Below are 23,231 nucleotides of genomic sequence, written 5' to 3' on the forward strand. Positions count from 1 at the left end.
CAGGCGCACGTCCGCGATTCAGGCACGCGCGCACGCCACCCCCCCGCACAACACAACCAGCTGCCTCTCACAGCTACCACTAGCTGCCGCCCGTCTACCTTACCTGCAGTCCCTCAATCCACTTCTCTTTATATCCAGGTGGAAGAATTTCCAGAGCATGAAAAGGACCAAAAATAGCTATTATTTTCAACCCAAGCAACTCTGTCTCCAGCTCGTTCTAATTCCCCCCCCCCCCCCGCAGCCGCCTCACCAGCACCCGGAAATAGCGTCATCGTACCACGACCCACTCAGCGCAGATGACTAAAAGAAAGAGTCAAAATCCGTGGGGATACGAAACCACCAGCCAATCACAGAACCTCATCCACTGCCCTATGGTGCCCTAACACACATGATCAGCCAATCAGTAACGTTACCAGTCATTACTGGTACACCCTGGGGGGCTGCTGGAGGTTTATCAATTAGCTGCGCGTTCTTCCTCTTTGGTTGCGGGAAGAAAGTTTGTGAATATCTCTTTTCGGTTCAGTTATTAGCTGCACCCTATTACGTTGGAGGTCCTTGGGCAAGGCGACAACTTTTTATGTAGGTGCAGGGGACTTGGGTGGGCTGGGACTCCAGAGCCGAAGGGAGCATGTCAACAGCCAGAGTAGGTCAGTCCTGCACAAAACGTGGGACCTTCCTTGGTGTCAGCAGTGCTGCTTAAACCTGCCCTTCCTACGGTGACAATTGGGCTGTAAGCATCTGTGCGTACCAGTTATTACATGCAACACCCCTCTGGGTTTGTATCACCACGTGCTGCTGGGGTCTAGGCTGTACCTTAAGGTCAGCCTGAAATTACCCGCCCCGCAAGCTGCCACCAAAAGGCGATGCAGTGTTTCCCCCCGCTCCCCCCGGCTACTGGAGATGCTCACCACTTCCCCTGTGCGTGGTTGCTGCTGCATCTCGGGGGGATCAGTTGAAAACTAACTTGCAAAGAACAGAAAAGGGGAGTTACTTTCAGTTATGTGGACTCCTTGCTCCATCTAAGTGTATGACTACAGGGTGAGCCACAGCTTGCTGATCTGACTGAAAGCGAGTTGCATTTTCTCTGTAGGGTCATTTGCAGTCTGATCTAACTAAGCAGGCAGCCACCCAGGCAGTATCTGGAACCAGTCCCAGGAGGGTGCAGGAATGGGTATGGGGTGGATCATCCTGCTGAGGCTCTCAGCTTGAGTAGATGTGAAAATGTTACCTTGCTGTAAAATAACTCCCGAAACACACATGTCACCTTCAATCGTGTATATATGTGTATATATTTTAGAATAAAATAGAAATAGTATAAGAATTATTAGTAGTTAAGAAGGGATCACAGTTAGAATAGAAATTAGCATACTAGAGTGTGAGAATCATAGACAGTTAGAAATAGAAACTAGCATACGAGAATATGAGAATTGTAGAATCTTCAAGGTAATAGATAATGCCTAAGTTAGATAAGAGGGTACGGGCACTGCATACTTTACTAACAAGCATATGTTTTTCCTCAAAGAATGCAAAGCTGTAACCCTTCAAAGACCAATAACAGGAACATCGTCTTACCGGGAGAGCCGTAAAGATAAAGGGACGCCACAACAACCATGAAAACAACAGGAATCACAGTAACTAGGGGAAAGGTAAAGGCGGCAGGGGGAGATCGCAACCACTGACCCAATTGAGGAACGAAAGGACCACCCACACACACACTCCTTGTGAGCATGCACAGTGAATTAAAATCATACTGTGACTTTAAGTCGAAGCAGAGAAAATACGGACCAATGGAAGAAGAGGATGCTTAGTCAGTCTAATGATTATGTATTAGATAGGCGTGGTGTGTTAACTTTCATGTATAAATACTGAAAAAGAATTGCAATAGATGTGCTCGATTTGTGGAAATTTTCCACCTTGCACCCTGCACAGAATAAAGCAATGTCTCCTCTCTAAACATACTCTGTGTGTTTCGGGAGTTATTTTACAGCGAGGCAACAGTTTTGGCACCCCACATGGGACTTTGAAATTTGAGACCGGACTTCGATCGACACTTGCTACTGCCGGAGGATCGCGAGCCGGACTCCAGCGTGCACCGGAGGACTTTGTCCGGGGACTCCTCTCGCGATTCCCTGGTGGGTGGTGAGTGGCTGATTGATACTGGGATAGAGACATTGTTATTTTGAAATGTTGCTGGTTATGGTCTGAATTGGTTTTGGTTAACTGCAGCTGCATTAGTATATTGGTCTCTCCTGCACTACTATGGTGACGACTGAAGCAGGGAGAATTTTGGCTTGGTCTGGCTCATTTGTATTGGTAATCATTTATTGCTGGTGACTGTAAAAAAGAATATTATTGTACAATATTATAAATGGGGAACGTGACATCTTCCATAGAAGGAGAAATACTTAAAGCTTCTCCATTAGGTTGTATTTTAAAACACTGGAATAAGTTTGGAGGTGACCCGTCATCACAAAAAAGTTAATGGACTATTGTAATCAATGGAACTTTGAAATATAATACTATGTTACAGTTAATGCTTTTTTGTAGAAGAGAACAAATGTACGGGGAGGTAACGACCAGGGTGGAAATGGGGAAGCCGGAGAAGGTGATGCTAACAGTGATGCTGAAAGTGAAGGGGAGAATTTCATTCCGATAGCAGGAAGAACTAGGAGAGGAGGGGGCGGCAGTGCTGCAAGCACCCTTAAGGCAGGCAGTAGGTCCGGTAGGAGAGCCAGTGTGGGTTAAAACTCCTTTCTCAGTAGCAGACTTAAGGGCTTGGAAAGAGATATACAGGTGTTGTTAAAGACATTGTTGTCATATGAGGAACAGAGGACTGTTGTGGTTAAGGCTAGGGAAGAAGCAGAGAGGGTTCATACCCAGGATGCACAGGCAGGAAGACTGGAGGATCATTTTCCCTCCACCAATCCGAATTGGGATCCTAACAATCAGGCACAAAGAGTATTGTTAACTGAATATCAGAGGTTGATGTGCATGCACATGGGGCAATTTGGAAAGAAAGAGGACTATTAAGTTCACATGGGACCCCGATCAAATATGGAACAGAAATAATGAAGCTCTTACAGGCAGTCCTTCAACTGAAGGAGGTTGCTATAATGCATTGTAAAGTGCATCAGAAGGGAAACAGTGAAATCACGAAGGGAACTCGAAAAGCAGACCAGCTAGCAAAAGAAGCAGCATTACAGAAATAAAAATTTGAAGGAGCTCTAATTCCAGTATCCCATTTGGAATTATTGCCCCCACAATATACTGAGAAGGAAAATCAATTGGCAGGGCAATTAGATTGTTCCAAAACTGATCAGGGTTGGTGGGTGACACCACTGAAGCAATTATTAATTTCTGAAAAGATGATGGAAATTCTACTCAAGAAACTGCACCAAGAAACACACTCGGGAGCAGATGCATTAGTGCTAATTGCCAAAAGACACGTCATTGAGACAAGAATGCAAAGCCTAGTGGATATAATAGTCAAAAAGTGCGCTATCTGTTGCGCCAATAACCCAAAAATTGCAAAGGAAATCATGGGAGGAGTCGTAAAACAAGGAATAACTCCCGGGAAATACTGGCAAATAGATTTTACGGAATTGCCAAGGTGTAAACTATATAAATATTTATTGGTAATGGTAGACACCTTTTCTGGTTGGCCCGAAGCATTCCCTTGTCACACTAACAAGGCTAGGGAAGTGATCAAAATTTTATTGAAAGAAATTATCCCTAGATTCGGTGTTCCAGAAGGTATATCCTCCGATAACGGACCCCACTTTATTGCAGAAATAGTGCAGGGAGTTTCTAGATTTCTAGACATTAAATGGGATTTGCATACTCCTTGGAGGCCACAGTCCAGTGGCAAAGTAGAAAGAATGAATCAAACTCTAAAAAGACAGATTTCTAAAGTGCGTCAGGAAACTCAAATGAAATGGAAGCTGAGCCTAGGAATCTGGAGAGGTGGGGGGAAGGTGTTTTTAGACTTGTTCTTATTTCTCACTATCCTACTCTGTTATTAATTGGCAATAAATTAAATTAATTTTCCCCAAGTCAAGTCTTTTGCCCATCGTGGTAATCGATAAGTGATCTCCCTATCCTTATCTCAACCCACAAGCTTTTTTTCGTATTTTCTCCCCTGTCCTGCTGAGAAGGGGGAGTGATAGAGCAGCTTGGTGGGCACCCGGCAGCTAGCCAAGGTCAACCCACCACAGTATATAAGGAATTGGTTGGTGATGCATCTTTGCAGACTCCGTGCAGAACCACTTATGGCAGTAGCACTGTGCCCGATGCATTGCTCATTAAATCTCTTTATATTTAAGCACAAACTTGTGTTTAATTTGCCTCAGGGGGTACAATAAAAATTCCCCAAGAGTGTTTTAATGGTGCGATTAACCCTTATCCAGTTGTATGGGCTTAAGTAATATTGTCCAATGGTTGTACCGTATGGCCCTTGTTGTTATTGGTCAAAATGAATATTCTGGGAATGGATAGCCAGAAAAGACAATCTTGGATAGATAGCTGGGGTAAATGAGAAATTGGTAGTCCTCCAGTTACAAGGAAAAACTAATCTCCATGTGATTAAGCCTATAAATCTGCTACAAATAACCCCCCCCTTGCCTAATAGCAAACCAGTTAACATTCCTCAGTATAAGATACCTGCTCCTACCATAAAATCTCTGACCCAAGTAGTCAAACAATTAGAGCAATGGGGTATTAGAGAAAAAAATAAAAATAACAAAACCCCACCATATAACAGCCCAGTATGGACTGTTAAGAGACCAGACTACAGGGTTTTAAATAAAACAACTGGCCCTTTAACAGCTTCTGTTCCCAGCATAGTAGATAATACAGTAAATGTACGTGCCTTTCCATGGATGGGACTGTTAAATAGAAAAAATGTTCTTTTCGATCCCAATACAAGAGCAATACAAATCCAAGTTCACTTTGACTTGGGGTGGAATACAATACACCTTTAATTGTCTACCCCAAGGTTTTAAACATAGCCCCACTGTTACCTTAAAACGTGTGTGTATATATATTTTTTTGGATGAAATGGAAATAGTATAGGAGTTGTTAGTAGCTAAGAAGGGATCACAGTTAGGAGTAGAAACTAGCATACGAGAATATGAGAATTGTAGAATCTTCAAGGTAATAGATAATGCCCAGGCCAGATAAGAGGGTACGGGCACTGCATATTTTACTAACAAGCATATGTTTCTCCTCAAAGAATGCGAAGCTGTAACCCTTCAAGGACCAATAACAGGAACATCGTCTTACAGGGAAAGTCGTAAAGATAAAGGGACGCCACAACAACCATGAAAACAACAGGAATCACAGTAACTAGGGGAAAGGTAAAGGCGGCAGGGGGAGATTGCGACCACTGACCCAATTGAGGAACGAAAGGACTACCCCCCCCTCCTTGTGAGCATGCGCAGTGAATTAAAATCACACTGTAGCTTTAAATCGAAGCGGAGAAAATACGGACCAATGGAAGAAGAGGATGCTTAGTCAGTCTAATGATTATGTATTAGATAGGCGTGGTGTGTTAACTTTCATGTATAAATATTGAAGAGAATTACAATAGGTGTGCTCGATTTGTGGAAATATTCCACCTTGCACCCTGCGCAGAATAAAGCAATGTCTCCTCTCTAAACATACTCTGTGTGTTTCGGGAGTTATTTTACAGTGAGGCAACAGTTTTGGTGACCCAGATGGGACTTTGAAATTTGAGACCGGACTTCGATCGACACTTGCTACCGCCAGAGGATCGCGAGCCGGACTCCAGCGTGCACCGGAGGACTTTGTCCGGGGACTCCTCTCGCGATTCCCTGGTGGGTGGTGAGTGGCTGATTGATACTGGGATAGAGACATTGTTATTTTGAAATTTTGTTGGTTACTGGTCCGAACCAGAGTTGGTATAATTGGTCCCAGCGTATTTACAAGAGTGATACGAACCGGAGTTGGTATAATTGGTTTTGGTTAATTGCAGCCACTGCATTGGTATATTGGTCTCTCCTGCGCTACTACGGTGACGACCGGAGCAGGTAGAGTTTTGGTTTGGTTCTGTTTACTTGTTTTGGTTTATTTGTATTGGTAATCATTGGCGTTATTGTTGGTGATTTTAAAGAATATTATTGAACAATATTACAAATGGGAAACGTGACATCTTCCACAGAAGGGGAAATACTTAAAGCTTCCCCATTGGGTTGTATTTTAAAACATTGGACTAAGTTTGGAGGCGACCAATTATCACGAAAAAGTTAATGGAATATTGTAATCAATGGTGACCGTTGTATGTGTTAGATGATGGAGAAAAGTGGCCAAAGAATGGAACTTTGAAATATAATACTATGTTACAGTTAATGCTGTTTTGTAGAAGGGAAGAAAAATGGGATGAGGTACCATATGTGGATTTGTTTTTCACGTTATGGAATGATTGGAAAAGCAGGAAAGAATGTGGATTGATTGCAAAGGATGCAAATGTTTTGGCTTTAGAACAAGTTTGGAACAAAATGCCTAAACGATGTTGTTCTGCATGCAGTATTGGTAAAAGGTGTAAAAATTATAAGGAGGAAGAGGAAGACGATGTTGAATTATTAGTGGCTCCGGGACAGAGAAATATACGGGGAGGTAATGACCAGGGTGGAAATGGGGAAGCCGGAGAAGGTGATGCTAACAGTGATGCTGAAAGTGAAGGGGAGAATTTCAGTCCGATAGCAGGAAGAACTAGGAGGGGTGGCAGTGCTGCAAGCACCCTTAAGGCAGGCAGTAGGTCTGGCGGGAGAGCTGGTGTGGGTTAAAACTCCCTTCTCGGTAGCGGACTTAAGGGCTTGGAAAGAGATGGCTGGAACATATAGGGAAGATCCGGAAAAGGTGGCAAAGGTGTTAGAAACTATTATGGAAAATCATGACCCAGATTGGAGAGATATACAGGTGGTGTTAAAGACATTGTTGTCATATGAGGGACGGAGGACTGTTGTGGTTAAGGCTAGGGAAGAAGCAGAGAGGGTTCATGCCCAGGATGCACAGGCAGGAAGACTGGAGGATCATTTTCCCTCCACCAATCCGAATTGGGATCCTAACAATCAGGCACAAAGAGTATTGTTAACTGAATATCAGAGGTTGATATTGTTCGGTGTAAGGAATGCGATTCCGAAACCAAAAAATTTGTCTAAATTATATCAGGTGGTACAGGGGAAAGATGAAACTCCATCAGCCTTCTTTGAACGATTATGCGAAGTGGCTAAGAAATGGACTGATTTGGATCCGGAGAGAGAGACCGATGCACTAACGTTTGTGACTTTGTTTGTGGGGCAGTCGAATCCTGATATTAGGAGAAAATTGCAAAAGATAGAAGGAGAAGAGGCAAGATCTATGAACAAGTTATTAGAGGTGGTGTGGAAGGTGTATAATAACAGGGAGGAGGAAGAAAAGAAGCGACAGGAAAAGGAGCAAGTTAAGAAAGAGAGTCGCAAGGCTCAACTGCTGGCTGCAGCAATAGCGGAAGGCAACCGAAATAGTAGAAGGCAAAATGATGGGTATAGGTTAAATCGAGGGACTATGATGACCTCCTTCTTTAGACCTGGGGAGGGTAAACCCTTGAATAAGGATCAGTGTGCTTTGTGTAAACAAAAGGGGCATTGGAAGAGGGATTGCCCTCAGAATCGATTCCGGAGGAATTTTCCAAGAAAACAAGAAGATCCCAAGGTGGAAGAGCTGCTTACTCTGGGTCAGGATTCAGATTGATGGGGACTGGGGGATGAATCGGAAGTTTCCCCAACAGAACCCCTGGTTACCTTGAAGTTGGGGAATGAAAAGGTAGATTTTCTAATAGATACAGGAGCGACATGTTCAGTGTTAAATACTTGTAAGGGTAAATTGAGTAAACAAAATATAGCTATTATTGGAGCCACAGGGAAAAGGGAGGTAAGGCCTTTCTTCCAACCGATTAAGTGTGGAATTGGAAATCGAGTTATTACTCACAAATTTTTATACGTTCCTGATTGCCCGATGCCTTTGTTGGGAAGAGATTTACTCAGCAAACTAAATGGACAAATTGTTTTTGAAAAAGGCAATATACAGGTACAGATACCGGAAGAAAAAGCCCTGGAAGCGCAAGTGTTAATGGTGCAGGAAGAAGCACAAGAGACTCCGGACCCTGAGACAATCCCGGAAGAGATATTGAATGCAGTGCCCCCACTGGTATGGGCCTCTGGGATCCCAGGACGATCACGCGCTGCTGAACCGGTAAACATCACATTGAAACCTGGAGCACGACCGGTAAGACAAAAACAACATCCTATTAAACTAGAAGAGAGAAAGGGTTTAGAACCCATAATAGAAAAGTTTATGGTTCACGGACTGCTACGAGAATGCCAATCGGAGTATAACACTCCAATTTTACCAGTAAAGAAACCTCATTCAAATGAATATAGGCTGGTTCAAGATTCGAGAGCAGTAAATCAAATTGTGCAGGATGTCCACCCAGTGGTAGGAAATCCGTATACTTTATTGACTGCAATTAAAGAAACAGATCAGTGGTTCACAATATTAGATTTGAAGGATGCTTTCTTTTGCATCCCTTTGGAATTTGAAAGTCAAAAGATATTTGCCTTTGAGTGGGAAAATCCAAAAACTGGCCGAAAGGCTCTACTGTGCTGGACCGTTCTTCCGCAAGGATTTAAGAATAGTCCAACAATCTTTGGAAATCAACTAGCGAAGGAATTGGAGGATTGGCAAAAAGAAAATCCAGAAATAACTCTGCTACAGTATGTGGATGATATCCTTTTGGGAACAAGAACATTAGAGGACTCTGTACAGTATACCATTGATCTCTTGAACTTTTTAGGAGCAGCGGGGTATAAAGTGTCGAAGAAAAAGGCACAAATTGCACAACAGACAGTGACTTATTTGGGATTCACCATCACCAAAGGTCAGCGAAGCCTTGGTCCAGAGAGAAAAGAGGCAATTTGTCAAATACCAGAGCCTGTGTCTAAACGAGAGCTAAGAGCATTCCTGGGAATGGCCGGGTGGTGTCGCCTGTGGATTATCAATTTTGGACTGATTGCAAAACCCCTTTATGAGGCTGTGAAAGGTACAGAGGAACTTCTAGAATGGACTCCAGAATGCCAAACAGCTTTTTCTAAATTGAAAGAAGCCTTGATGTCGGCACCCGCACTAGGGCTTCCTAATTTGGAAAAACCTTTCGAGCTTTTTGTGAATGAAAGACAGCATGCTGCGCTAGGGGTTCTGGTCCAAAAGACTGGATCTTGGAAAAGACCAGTCGGATATTTTTCTAAGCAACTAGATCAAGTAAGCAAAGGATGGCCCTCTTGTCTAAGAGCCGTCGCTGCGACTGTGCTGCTCATTCAGGAAGCTAGGAAATTAACTCTGGGACAAAGAACGACAGTACAGGTGCCACATGCTGTGACAACAGTTCTAGAGCAAAAGGGGGGACATTGGTTATCCCCTAGTTGAATGATGAAATATCAGGCTGTGTTATTAGAACAAGATGATGTGGAACTGAAAGTAACAACCACCTTGAATCCAGCCACCCTGTTACCGTTGCCTGGGGAAACTGAATTGGAACATGACTGTCTAAAAACAATTGAACAGGTATATGTGAGTAGGACTGATCTGGAAGATATACCTCTGGATTCAGCAGAATTAAATTTGTTTATAGATGGGAGCAGCCAAGTGATCAATGGAGTCCGAAGAGCCAGATATGCAGTTATTATTGGAGGAGAAGAATTGGATGAATGGGAAGCAAAAGCCCTCCCTGCCAACACGTCTGCCCAGAAGGCAGAGCTGGTAGCATTAATAAGAGCTTTAGAGCTCGCAGAAGGAAAGACTGTGAACATATGGACAGATTCTAAATATGTTTTTGGAGTAGTTCATGCACATGGAGCAATTTGGAAAGAAAGGGGTCTCCTTTCGTCACAAGGAACACCAGTTAAGTATGGAGAACTAATAAGAAAATTATTGCAGGTTATTAAACTGCCTGAACAAGTAGTAATCATGCATTGTAAGGCTCATCAATTTGGAAATACCCCTGAAGTGATTGGGCATCGACGGGCGGATTTAGCAGCTAAAAGAGCAGCAGAAGAACAACAAGTTTTGGGAATATGGCCTGAGAAGTATGAAGACTTAAAGAGACCGCCGACTTATAACGAGGAAGATGATCAATTAGCTAAATTGCTCAATGCAAAGAAGAACAAAGATGGATGGCGGACCACAGAAGATAATCGAGTAGTAGTACCTCCAAACGTTATGAGAGAATTTATGGAAAAAGATCATAGAAGAACACATTGGGGGGTAGAAGCTCTCATGGACAATGTTAAACTCCACACTTTAAGTGTAGGGATGGGAAATATAGCCAAGAGTATTATCGAGAAGTGTGAAATCTGCCAGCGAAACAATCCTCGAACTCAACCCAGACCTCCACCCGGGAAAACTAAGAAAGGAAATACTCCCGGCGACTACTGGCAAATAGATTTCTCAGAGCTTCCCAGGCAAAATGGGTATCGGTATTTGTTAGTATTAGTGGACACTTTCTCTGGATGGCCAGAAGCCTTTCCCTGTCGCACCAATCAGGCCAGAGAAGTAGTTAAAATATTACTGAAAGAAATAATTCCTCGTTTCAGACCGAGGACCCCATTTTGTGGCCAAAGCACTTCAGTCAGTGGCAAGAACATTAGAAATAAAGTGGGATTTACACACACCGTGGAGACCACAGTCTAGTGGGAAAGTAGAGAGAATGAATCAAACAATTAAAAGGCAATTGAATAAAATTTGTCAGGAAGCGCAATTAAAGCGGCCAGATGCTCTCCCGTTAGCATTGTTAAGAGCAAGGATTACACCAAGGTCTAGACAAAAGGTCAGCCCTTTTGAAATACTCTACGGAGACCTTATCAAAATATTAATCATGAGCCAGGATCCATAGAATTAATAGGGAAACAATATCTTAAGGAATATGTGATTTCTCTAGGGAAGGTTTTGTCTTCTCTTAACAGGTATCTACATTCGAGAACTCCTTTGGGCCTGGATACTGCAGTTAATGAATTTCAGCCGGGAAATTGAGTTCTCTATCTAAGAACTTGGAACGACGAACCTCTGAAAGAACGTTGGAAAGGACCCTTTCAAGTCCTCCTGACTACATATACTGCAGTCAAGCTGGATGGAGTAGAGCCGTGGAATCATCACACTTGGATTAAGAAAGGACTTCCACCAGAGAAGTGGACTGTGGAGAAACAGAATGAAAGCCCTTTACGACTGAAATTTAAAAGGGACAATTCATGAATTGTACTTGGGATCAGGGTATTGCTTATGTTGATTTAGATTGTACACAAGGCATATTCTTATTTGTAGTCATCGTAATCTCGTTTATGATTTTGATGGAGATATGGAGGCCAAAATTCTAATTATCCTAGTGATGTTAGCAAGAATTGAGGGATTAGAAGAAAATTTGATCTTGAAATTGATTCAGGGATTTGGTAAATTACAAAATGCTATGGGCATTACCACTTGCCTCCCAATTCCACATTCTAGTAAAAATCCAATAGAATGGGGAATCCCGACTTTAAGAGACCTTCCCTTGGTAAACTGGAGTCAAATAATTGATCAACAAACCAAAATTCCAATGAGAGAAATTATAACCTGGACAGTAACAAATAGGAAGTGTAATGGGACTCTTGCATTGTTACCAAATGGAGAATCTTTGTGTTGGTCAGTCAATAGTAACCATGTAAGAAACACAGTTTCCAATTTGGTTAACCAACAACAAGGAAAATATATGTATAAGACAAACTGGAAAAAGCCAATGGCAGACAAATGGAGGTATATGAACCTTAGTTCATGGTGGTTTGGATAGGACAAATTGGAAGCACTAAAAATCAATATAAAGAGATTATTATGAATCCCAAAGAAGGAGAGTACATCCCTAAATGGAACTGTACTCAGGTATTCAACTGCTCTCATATGGGAATCTTGAAAAACATAACCGGGGTAGAAAAGGCATTGCGAATTGGATGTCAGTGTCGAAATTTAATTGTAGAACAACATGTAGCACAACATATGGCACACAGACAAGTCCAATGCCACACAGAAACTATTTCATCTCCAGGATATACTGTGTGGGTCTTAAGCGATGGAACTTGGACAAACAGACTTCATTTTGATATCCCAAATCACCAAATTACCTTAGGAGTGTTAACATTGTGTCCATTATGGAAAAAGAATCCCATTACACCTCAGTTATGGGGAAAACTCAAAAGAGAATTAAAAAAGGATCCATGGCATGGCCCATCAACAGCTACGAATGTCGGGGGGGCCATGGAGTCAATGTTAGCCCCCGGAATAATGGCTTATGAGAACCGAGTACTGTTTGCAAATCTAACGTGGCAGATTAGTAGTTTGGAGGATGCAACTGAGCAGGGGTTACTTGTAATAAATAAACAGGTGCAAGCAAACAGTGAAATGACCTTACAAAATTGTCTAGCCTTAGATCTGTTATCGGCCAAAGAAAAGGGACTATGTGGATATTTAAACCTGGATAAGGAACATTGTTGTGTTCGCATTCCTAATGTGACTGAAGACCTAAATAAACAGATTGACCAAATTAGACGAGTAGCAATGGGAACCCAAGAATTACAGGAGAGTGCCGAGAACAATTGGATAAACAAAATTCTGCAAAGTGTGAGTGGATGGTCTCTTACAGGACAGTTAGCCAATTTAGCCCAGGGTTTGATTCTTACAGTGATTGCAATAATAATAATCATCATAATAATTAACTGTATGAAACAGGCAATACTGAAGACTGTCTTTGTCGGAAACATGATGCTAACTAGAGATGTTGGAAGTCTCAAATGAAATATTTGAAACTTCCAAAGAGGGGAATTGTCACCTTGAATCATGTATATATGTGTATATATTTTAGAATAAAATAGAAATAGTATAGGAGTTATTAGTAGCTAAGAAGGGATCACAGTTAGGAGTAGAAACTAGCATACGAGAATATGAGAATTGTAGAATCTTCAAGGTAATAGATAATGCCTAAGTTAGATAAGAGGGTACGGGCACTGCATATTTTACTAACAAGCATATGTTTCTCCTCAAAGAATGCGAAGCTGTAACCCTTCAAAGACCAATAACAGGAACATCGTCTTACAGGGAAAGTCGTAAAGATAAAGGGACGCCACAACAACCATGAAAACAACAGGAATCACAGTAACTAGGGGAAAGGTAAAGGCGGCAGGGGGAGATCGCGACCACCGACCCAACTGAGGAACGAAAGGACTAGACTAGACTAGACTAGACTAGACTAGACCCTGTCCCTGTCCCTCTCCTTGTGAGCATGCGCAGTGAATTAAAATCACACTGTAGCTTTAAATCGAAGCGGAGAAAATACGGACCAATGGAAGAAGAGGATGCTTAGTCAGTCTAATGATTATGTATTAGATAGGCGTGGTGTGTTAACTTTCATGTATAAATATTGAAGAGAATTACAATAGGTGTGCTCGATTTGTGGAAATATTCCACCTTGCACAGAATAAAACAATGTCTCATCTCTAAACATACTTTGTGTGTTTTGGGAGTTATTTTACAGCGAGGCAACAGGGATGCCATTCAGAGGGACCTGGACAAGCTTGAGAAGTGGGCCCATGTGAACTTCATGAGGTTCAACAAGGCCAAGTGCAAGGTCCTGCACCTGGGTCAGGGCAAACCCTGGTATCAATACAGGCTGGGTGATGAAGGGATCGAGAGCAGCCCTGCAGAGAAGGATTTGGGGATACTGGCCTCATCAGTGCTGAGTAGAGGGGAACGATCGCCTCCTTCAACCTGCTGGCAATGCTCTTCCTGATACAGCCCCGCTCTCTCCGTTCCAGGCTAAACAACAGTTAATGAGTCTTAATCGGATCACCCTTTCTGAACAGGAGGCGGGTGCTCTCCTTGAGGTGAACCAATGGGAGAACCCTTTTCTTGAGCGATGGTGTCGGGTTGGACTAAGCGGTGGGACGAGGCAGGAGGAGGAAGTAGTTGTCGTCAATGAAGTCATAATCTTATCCGTCTGTGGTTTTGTACTCTGAGTGACTCACAGAGAAAGAAGCCGTTCAACGCAACATTCTTCCAAAGCAAGGTAACTGTAATTTACGATTTCATCCCCCCCCCCTTCCCATGTATGCTCTCAACCTTTTCCATTATAGTTTTTTTAAAAAATAATTTATTATTATTAACTATGTAAGCATGCATCATGCCTGCTTTCACTCCTTAAAAAATATGCCTGCTGGCTTAAAGGATTATGATGTGCCTTCCTTTTATTCCGTTCTGCTGTCTACAATTCTTATTTCTCAAAAAATATTTATATTTTTCAGTGGGTGAAGAGAAAAAAAGTTTTGTTCTAGCATTTCTGGAATAATCATAATGTAAATCTCCTCTAATAAGAATAAAAAAGTCCACCAACCTTCTTCCTGATTTGCAAGTCAGCTGCACCAACAGAGAGAAGGAGGAGGAAGCAGGGAATGGTGTGTATGTATATCTATCAATCTATCTGTCTGTGTGTATATGTAATTTTTAAAGAAAGTGTCTGAAAAATTAATTTAAGAATAACCGGCTGCTCTTGTAATTCCTTGGTATTGCGTCTGAAGCGAGTGTTTAAAAGGCTCCGGGCAAAGCAGTCTAAACAGAAATAGATCCCAGAAGCAACAGCCTCTTCAGGGGCAGTTCAGCAGCTATGATGGGGCTGGGAGTTGGTCTTGTGTGGTTTTTTTTTATTTATTTTTTTTTTCCTCCCATGCATTAATTGATCTGTATTTTAGTGGCTCTAAACAGTGTGTTGGGAGGGAGACTATAATTTTCCAGCCTTTTGAGCGGAAGGGTTAGTTTTATTGCATGCAGCTGAATGTTGCACTTTGAAATCCATTGCCTTCTGTTTTGGGGAAGGGGAGAACAAATGCTGCACTTTGTGAGTGTCTTGTAACGGCATTGTTGTCTTCTATTGCAAAGAATTAAGTAGATGGGGCTGAGGAAAGAGAAGTGGAGTAGAAAGAGCTGTGTGTGAGGAGTGGTGTTACTTGCTAGAGCAGCAGCATTAACTAGTAATGCTAAGGAGGCCGTGAGCTGGATAATCTCCCTGTCTGACTGCCCCAAACATATGAACACGCGAGAGAACGTTTGGGGGGCGGGGGATTCACTAACCAAGGCTGCAGCTCTTGCCTTTCATTTTAGTATCTTTCAATCTCTGGTTTTAATTGCACAGTCAAGTCACTCCTGCTGAAAAAATGTTGTGATTAATTTCCTAAAATAGCTTCTCTCATTCCCTTTTTTTCTGGGGAAAAAAGCAAGCGTCCTGTGTGTCGTCCGTGTCTGTCGTGTGTCCCCCCCCTGCAGTAGTCTGAGGAACAGAGTGGTATAAAACAACATGCGCTTACAAATTTGTAATTGTCTTCCATGCAATTTTCACATTATTTCCGGTATGATATTTCCTGTATATATGGAAAATCTGCCTTTTTTAGGGGGGAGTACATACACGCTTATATTAATATAGGTGCAAGTTCTTTGTGAAGATGAATCAAGTTCTCATCATCCTGTTGGGAGAGGGGTCTTGTTCTTTGTACACACACACACACACACACACCAAAAAAAAGGGTGGGTTGTTTGTGGGTTTGTCGGCTTGCTTTGTGTTGGCTTTTTTTTTCCCCTCCCCCTCTCGGTGGTTAAAAGGAGGTAAGGAGCAAATGGGGCTTTCAGGAGTGTTCCAGTAGTTACTGTGTGCTGAGTAAACCCGGAGAAGGAGAGCAGTTACAGCCTGTCTCTATCTCTGGAGAGAGAAAGGCAGTGTTTTGTGGTAGCTGGGGGTGGTTTGTTGGGGATGTTTTTGGTTGTGTTGTTTTGTTTTGTTTGTGTGTGTGGGTGGTTTTTTTTGTGGGGGTGTGTTTTTTTTTTTTTTTTTCTTCTTTTCATTCTTCCCCCTGCGTATGCGTTCAGCAGCAGAGAATCAGGAAGACACAGCAGCCAAATACAGATTTACACATTTATGGACGTGTTTGATTGGTGTGACACGATGACGGAAGAAGAGGAGAGAGAGGCCTAGCTTTGCCATGAAACATGTTTCCTGTCTATGCATTTGGTTCTTAACCCAAGTTGTGCATGCTTAGATTTCACTTTTGGGTGTCACTTCATCAAGGTAACCCACCAGGAAAAGTAGTGCAGCCATTGTTTTGTAGAGTGAGAGAAGAAAGCAGGACTGGCTCTTTCAAAATCGATTTTGAGATCCTCTTGATTGGGGCTAAAACTTCCTAGGAAGGAAATATAGTTCTGCTAAATGTGCTTGCATGTTACTTGTATGTTTGTGGATGGAGGTGCTGGGGTGTGTTACAGTTATGAAGTTGAGGCCTGTACATTCCCTGGCAATTCTGGAAAATTCATATTGGGGTTTTAAAATAAAAAAACCCAACTAGTTACTGTTTAATGAAGACAATCAGAGCGAGAAACTTGCAATCTCTAAGGATCCAGTCTCTTTGTGCGTAGGGGGAAGGGGGTGCTTGAGTTTGGATTCTTTTTTTTAATTATTAATTTAATATTATTCATATGAAGTTTGTATGTAGATAAAACAAGTGGTACTTCCCCATACCACATTTAAGGAAGCCCTCTATATTTGCTAGGAGAAGAATGGCATTTATAAATTTGTCTTTTCATAAATTTTGTTTGGGCATGATTAAGGAGAAACAAAATATACACAGTGGAAAAAAGTATATTTTAACCTATAATTGGAATCAGATATTTTAGAAGATATTCTAAAGAATCAGATATTCAAAAATAATATTTAAGAAGTGAGTGTAAGTATTATTGAATAAATACTGTGCTGTAACCTCAGTATGACTAAATAGGTTATATTGGAGTTGATTTTTTTTTCCTTTATTTTGGGTTTTGATGTTCAAAATTTTTTTTAATGTCCAACATTGCTAAACATTAGATGAACTCCATTCTTTCCAAGAAGGGTTTTGATGAATATTTTATACAAGTAATTGGCTGAAGAGTCGAAGATATATGGATTTTTTTTTTTTAACTGTAGCAAACTAAATCTTGTGTTTGTTTTCTGTTTAAATGATATGGAACCCACGTCATTTACAGCATCGTTCCATTTGCTACCTTTCCTGTATATTTAGATCTTTGGTGTTACTCACATCTAACCATAACCCCTGAGATCGAGGCAATAAATGTTACACCAAAATTTTCTTTCATTAGTATTTTGAGAGCTGCATGTGAAGGCCAACAGCCTTTTTTGTGTGAGTCAGTGTATTGTTATACAAATGAGGGCCCTTCTTTCTAAAAGGAAACTTTAATTTAGCAGCCAGTGAGACCATTTTTACAAATCATTGCAATACTCATTATATATTTTGTTTCCTACTGCAATTGATCTCCATATATAGAGTGTCCTTGACCTCCGCCTCTTCTGTGCTCCTTCATTTCAGTTTTTCATTTCAGATTGATCTTCTAGTGGGAGTAATAAATGGAAAATTGCAATATAAAGATTACTTGCCATGAAAATGGAGGCAAGTAGAAGCTTATGCCTTATTTGCACAGCTTTGATAGTTTGCAAATATATAGGATAATAAGATTGAAAAAGATTTTGTCACAAAAAACCCCCCCTACAGCTATCACTTTTTGTATGAGCATCTCTCTCTCTGCTTCCCCTTGATCCCTAACCAGTCAACAAAGTAATGAGTGAGTCTTCTGTCCCCTAGAAGTAGAGTAAAATCTGCGTATGTAGCACTGAATAGTGCTACTCCAAGTGTAGACTTGATTTTTAGGCACTGGCAGAGTGTTGTGAATATTGATATGTGGTGAAGAAGTAGTTCCTTATACTCTTAACTCCAGCTATCTACTTTACTCTTTTCCTGAAGGTTATTGCCTTCTGTAGCAAAGCTGTTAAAAGGGATCATATACACATGCCTCAACTTCTTAAGTGAAAAATTTGATAACATTGCTTATGCTTATCTTCTATGGGCACTGACTCTTGATGACTTCCCTTGGGATGGCTGTAGTAGATCCAGCCCCTAGCTGTTAGCTGCTCTTTTCTTGGTGCTGATTTTTGTTTTATTTAACTATATAACTTAGGCTGTAACTTATAGTGCTGCAGAAACTGCTTCATGAAAAACCAAAACAACTAGACAGTAGGGATGAGCCTCTGCAAGAGGACTGGGAAAGAGTTGGAGGTGGGGACTACTAGAACTATCCAAAAGTAAGCAGTCTCCTTTTACAAAAAGAATCTTATGTTATTTGACCTCCACACTGAAATGTCTGTGATGTAGGTACACAAGAAGGTTACAGTCTCTCCTCTTCACGGGCCGCAGTTCCTGTCAGGAGCCTGCTCCAGCGTGGGCTCTCCATAGGCTGCAGCTTCCCTCAGGGCACATTCACCTGCTCTGGTGTGGTGTCCTTCACAGGCTGCAGGGTGGATATCTGCTGTGAAAGCCTGTGGAGTGGGGCCCAAGGGGGAGTCTTCAACGGGGGGTTGAAGTCTCCAAGGCTGGGATTTCCAGCAGGGGGCTGGAATCCCAGAGGGAGCTCCAACAAGGGTTGGGGTCCCTCTGACTAGTGCCTGTGATAGTGCACTATCACAACCACTAGTCTTTTGGGAAATGGGTACATTTCCGAGTAAGAAACCCATCCTGCAAAGAACACCTTTGGGATGTGTTTTAAGGCATTGGAAAAATCTAGGAGGAGATCCATGAACTCAGAAACAATTGATTGACTATTGCAATCATTGGTGGCCAATGTATACTTTGGATAGTGGGGAAAAATGGCCAAAGAACAGTACATTGAGGTATAATACCATCTTGGAATTAATGCTGTTTTGTAGGTGGGAGGGTAAATAGGATGAAATACCTTATGAGGTATTTATTTTTTTTGCTTTGAGAAATCATCCGGTGTGGAAAAACAGTGTGGGATTATCCCGCAAGATTCTATGGTATTGACTTTGGAAAAAAACAGGGAAGGAATAAGAGTTTAAGATGATGTTGCTCTGCCTGTAGCATTGGGAAAAGGTGTTTGAAATGTGGAGAGGAGGAGGGAAAGCAGGAATGGATAGGGGAAGGGGAAGAGGAGGACCACCAGGAGGAGCAGCACCTCCGTTTAGACCTCCCCGGCTGGCAGAAGATCAGTGTGCTGTCTGTAAGGAGAGGGGGCATTGGAAAAGGGAATGTCCCAAAGTGAGAGAATTGGATCCTTTGCTACAGGCAATTAAGTTGATGACTCTGCATGATGAGGACTGAAGGAGACCAGGGGAGTCAACCCCAGCTGAACACCTGGTTACATTAAAGCTGGGGAATGATGAAGTAGAATTTTAGTTGATACAGGGGCAACATATTCAGTATTAAATATATGCAAAGGGGGGTTTAGTCATAACACTGTAAGCGTTGTTGGGGCGACAGGGCGGAAGGAAAACCGTCCGTTTTTACAACCTTTGAAATTCAAATAGGGAAAGCCATGGGTGACTCATCAATTTTTGTATATGCCAGAATGTCCATCATCTTTGTTAGGAAGAGATATATTGAGTAAATTGAATGCACAAAATAATTTTTAAAAAATGGGGAGACTCAGCTGTTAATATCTGAATCAAAAGCTGTGGCAGCGAGAATTTTTATGTTACAGAACACACCCAGACCAAAGGAAGAAATGCCTGCAGAAGTAGAGGATGCAGTAACACCCTTGGTATGGGCACGTGGAATTCCAGGTCGGTCTAAATTGGCGGAACCAGTAAAGGTTGTTCTAAAATCTGGAACTAAACCAGTAAGACGGGGGGAAGACAAAAGCAGTATCCTATTAAGTGGGGAAGCTAGAAAGGGGTTGGAAGAATTAATAACGAAATTTTTGGATTATGGATTATTGATAGAATGTGAATCAGAATATAACACCCTGATATTGCCAGTGAAAAAGCAGAATGGCAAGGAATATAGGTTAGTTCAAGATTTAAGAGCCGTGAATCAGATTGTTCAAGACATTCACCCGGTAGTAGCTAACCCATATGCCTTGCTGACATCCTTAAAAGAAAAACATAAGTGGTTTACTGTACTAGATCTCAAGGATGCTCTCTTCTGCATACCTCTAGACAAAGATAGCCAGGCAATATTTGCCTTTGAATGGGAAAGCCCCACCACTGGACGCAAGACACAACTCACCTGGATGGTGCTACCTCAAGGGTTCAAAAATAGTCCTGCAATATTTGGCAATCAGTTGTCAAAGGAATTGGAAATGTGGAAAAAAGAAAATTTAGAAGGAATAATATTGCGGTATGTCGATGACACCCTGATAGCAGCAGAGACTTGAGAGGACTGTTTACAAGTGACCATCAGCTTGTTGAATTTTTTTGGGACAAGCAGGATACCGAGTATCAAAAAGCAAGGCCCAGATTGGGAAAGAGACTGTGATATATTTAAGCTTTGAAATCTTGCAAGGACAAAGAAGATTGGGAGCAGGCAGAAAGGAAGCAATTTGTCAAATTCCAGAACCCAGAACGATATGGGAATTGCAGACATTTTTGGGTATGGTCGGGTGGTGTCGATTGTGGATCCTCAATTATGGACTGTTAGTAAAACCTCTTTATGAAGCTTTGTGAGGATCCCAGGAGAATCACCTGGTTGTGGACACCTGAGTGTCGGACAGCTTTTAAAAATCTGAAGAAGGCTTTGATGTCCACACCTGCGTTAGGACTCTCAGATTTAGCAAAGCCTTTTGAATTGTTTGTACATGAGCGATAACATCTTGCTTTGGGTGTGTTGACGCAAAAATTAGGAACTTGGAAATGGGCCCTTGGGTATTTTTCTAAGCAATGGGATAATGTCAGCAAGGGATGGCCTGGATGTTTGCGAGCTGTGGCAGCAACTGTACTCTTAATCCAAGAAGCAAGGACATTAACCATGGGGCAGAAAATTACGGTTTGTGTCTCACATATGGTCATTTCTGTCTTGGAGCAAAAAGGGGGGCATTGGCTGTCCTCGAGCTGCATGCTCAAATACCAGGTCACTCTCTTGGAACAGGATGATGTGGAGCTTAAAACTACAACAGCAGCGAACCCAGCAATGTTTTTGAGCTTGGAAATGGGTGAGTCTTTATACCAGGATTGTTTGCAAACTATTGAACAGGTATATTCTAGCAGACAGGACCTGAAGGACGAACCGCTGCCTAATCCTGATTTGGAGCTGTTTATGGATGGAAGCAGTTTTGTCCGAGATGGAAAATGAATGGCGGGCTATGCAGTGGTCACCACCACCCAAGTGATGAAAGCTGAAGCCCTCCCTGTGAATACATCAGCACAGAAAGCAGATTCACGCACATGGAGCTATCTGGAAGGAAAGAGGACTGTTGTCAGCTCAGGAAGAAATTCTTCAACTCCTCCAGGACATCCAGCAGCCCAAGGAAGTAGTGGTAATGCATTGTAAAGCACATCAATTTGGACAAACTGTGGTAAATGTGGGCAACCGATTGGCTGATAAAACTGCTAGAGAGGCAGCGGAGCAAAGCATCCTTGCCCTGGTACCAGTAAAACAGGTAAAACTTCCAACCCCGAAACCAAATTATGGTAAATTGGATAGATTATTGGCAGAACAGTTGAGAGCAGTAGAAAATGAGGACGGATGGTGGGTAACACCCACCCGACAAGTCATAGTTACCCCACAAATAATGATAAAAATAGCAGAGGAAAACCAGAGAGAAACACATGGGGGAATTGAAGCGATGATTGTGGATTTACAGAAATCAAGATTGCTGTGTGCACATCCCAAATGTTACAGCTGCTTTGAATGAACAAATAGATGATATGAAGAGGGTGGCACAGCAGACTCAAGGTTTAAGGAGTGAAATGCAAACAAATGGGTTAGGCCAAATTTTGGGACATTTTGGATTTCCTCTTAAAAGATGGATAACTGAGTTGTTACAGATGCTAATCATTTTGATTATGGTTGTTTTGGTGATTTGTTTGGTTTATCGATGTTTAAGGAAAATGTTGACACAGACCATGTCTAGGAATTCTGTAGCAATTTTAAAATCAGTGATGAAGCATTGTACACCGATGCTGTGAGAGAAGCCACCTGCTTATGTTGAGATATGAAAGATTAGGAGTGGAAGTATTGAAAAGATGATTATTTCAAAACTTCCAAAGGGGGGAAATGTAACCAGATGTAACCAAAGTGATTATTTTGTTCTTTTGTAACTAAGCAACATAGAGATAGGAGCTGGGTAGACAATGCTTTAATGTTGTGTTTGTACACCTATGGCTATGGATATGCTACTATGCCCAAAGACAATAGGACGAGGAGTAGTACGGACATGCTGCTACGTTCCCAGTACAGCCCCAGCCCATCTTGACAATGAGTTGAGGGGCAGTTAGAATAATTGGTTTGTGTTAGAATAGGAATAAGGGTGCCAAATCATTGTTAGGGACCGTGCACCATGAAGAAGGGAAGCAAGTTACATAAGCAAGGTGGGATTGCACATGCCCAGAAGAAGGGGTCAACTAGAGGACACACCTGTACGACCACCCAGGACCACCAGAGACCCCCACGGAAGCCCCTCGGAGGTCAAGGATGCATGCGTAATGACCATGCAAATATGATAATTAGTTCTGGGAAATAGAATGAATATGCATGATCATTCTGGGAAATTTGATGCATATATATGTAATTGAAGAATATAAGTTTTGGTTGATGTAACCTGCGGTATGCACGCTAGGTGGAACGATCCCCCATGCATCCGGCGCCGTAATAAAGAATGCCTGCTTCTTAATACTACATTGGTGTTAAGGAGTTTGATTTCTGATTTCGGTGACATAACCAGGATTACCTTGTCCCAGGTGCAGAATCCAGCACTTGCTTTTGTTAAATTTCATACGGTTGGTGATTGCCCAGCTCTCTAGTCTATCCACAGCTCTCTGTAAGGCCTCTCTACCCTCAAGGGAGTCCACAGTTCCTCCTAGTTTACTGTCATTGGCAAACTTACTTAATGTTTTGCTGGGGTTGGGTTTGGGTTGGGGGGGGGGGTGTTTTGGGTTTTTTGTTTTGTTTTTTACTTGAAATCTTATTAACGCTTGTGTGGAAAAGGATTCTGCCACCATAGAACAAGGGTCTATTGCTATACGAAATGTAGGCCCTTAAGAACACAGGAAATACACTTGCCAAATGAAAGTTAAGAAAAATATATCTGTTTTCCAAGACTTAAAAAACCAAGTTAGAATA

The 23,231-nt window shown here is 42.0% G+C and overlaps 1 protein-coding gene and 1 long non-coding RNA gene across 19 annotated transcripts in view; one reads left to right on the forward strand and one right to left on the reverse strand.

Annotated features, from left to right (window-relative positions):
- Positions 1-23,231, reverse strand: part of LOC140650672 (zinc finger and BTB domain-containing protein 5-like) — a 93,677-nt gene that overhangs the window by 25,843 nt on the left and 44,603 nt on the right. For 8 of the 9 annotated variants that reach the window (XR_012042123.1, XR_012042124.1, XM_072859338.1 and 5 more), the window contains exon 1: positions 104-226. The exons of the other annotated variant lie outside the window; for it this stretch is intronic. Coding sequence is in view for 6 of the 8 variants with exons in the window: in XM_072859338.1 (XP_072715439.1) it covers positions 104-159 (56 nt within the window). In the remaining 2 variants the exon portion in view is untranslated. Of the gene's footprint in view, positions 1-103; positions 227-23,231 lie in introns of those variants that run through there. 9 annotated transcript variants of the gene reach the window in all.
- On the forward strand, positions 439-22,934 carry LOC140650526 (uncharacterized). 10 transcript variants are annotated; one of them, XR_012042057.1, is made up of 7 exons: positions 439-579; positions 1,523-2,132; positions 5,231-6,047; positions 11,016-14,137; positions 14,373-14,526; positions 19,654-19,735; positions 21,144-22,934. It is a non-coding gene; the product is annotated as an uncharacterized lncRNA (long non-coding RNA). The 10 variants fall into 10 exon arrangements; XR_012042052.1 differs by having other exon boundaries at positions 14,373-14,522; positions 20,111-22,934; XR_012042056.1 differs by having other exon boundaries at positions 14,373-14,522.

This window comes from Ciconia boyciana, chromosome 4 (genome assembly GCF_034638445.1).
Source record: "Ciconia boyciana chromosome 4, ASM3463844v1, whole genome shotgun sequence".
NCBI classification, from domain to species: domain Eukaryota; kingdom Metazoa; phylum Chordata; class Aves; order Ciconiiformes; family Ciconiidae; genus Ciconia; species Ciconia boyciana.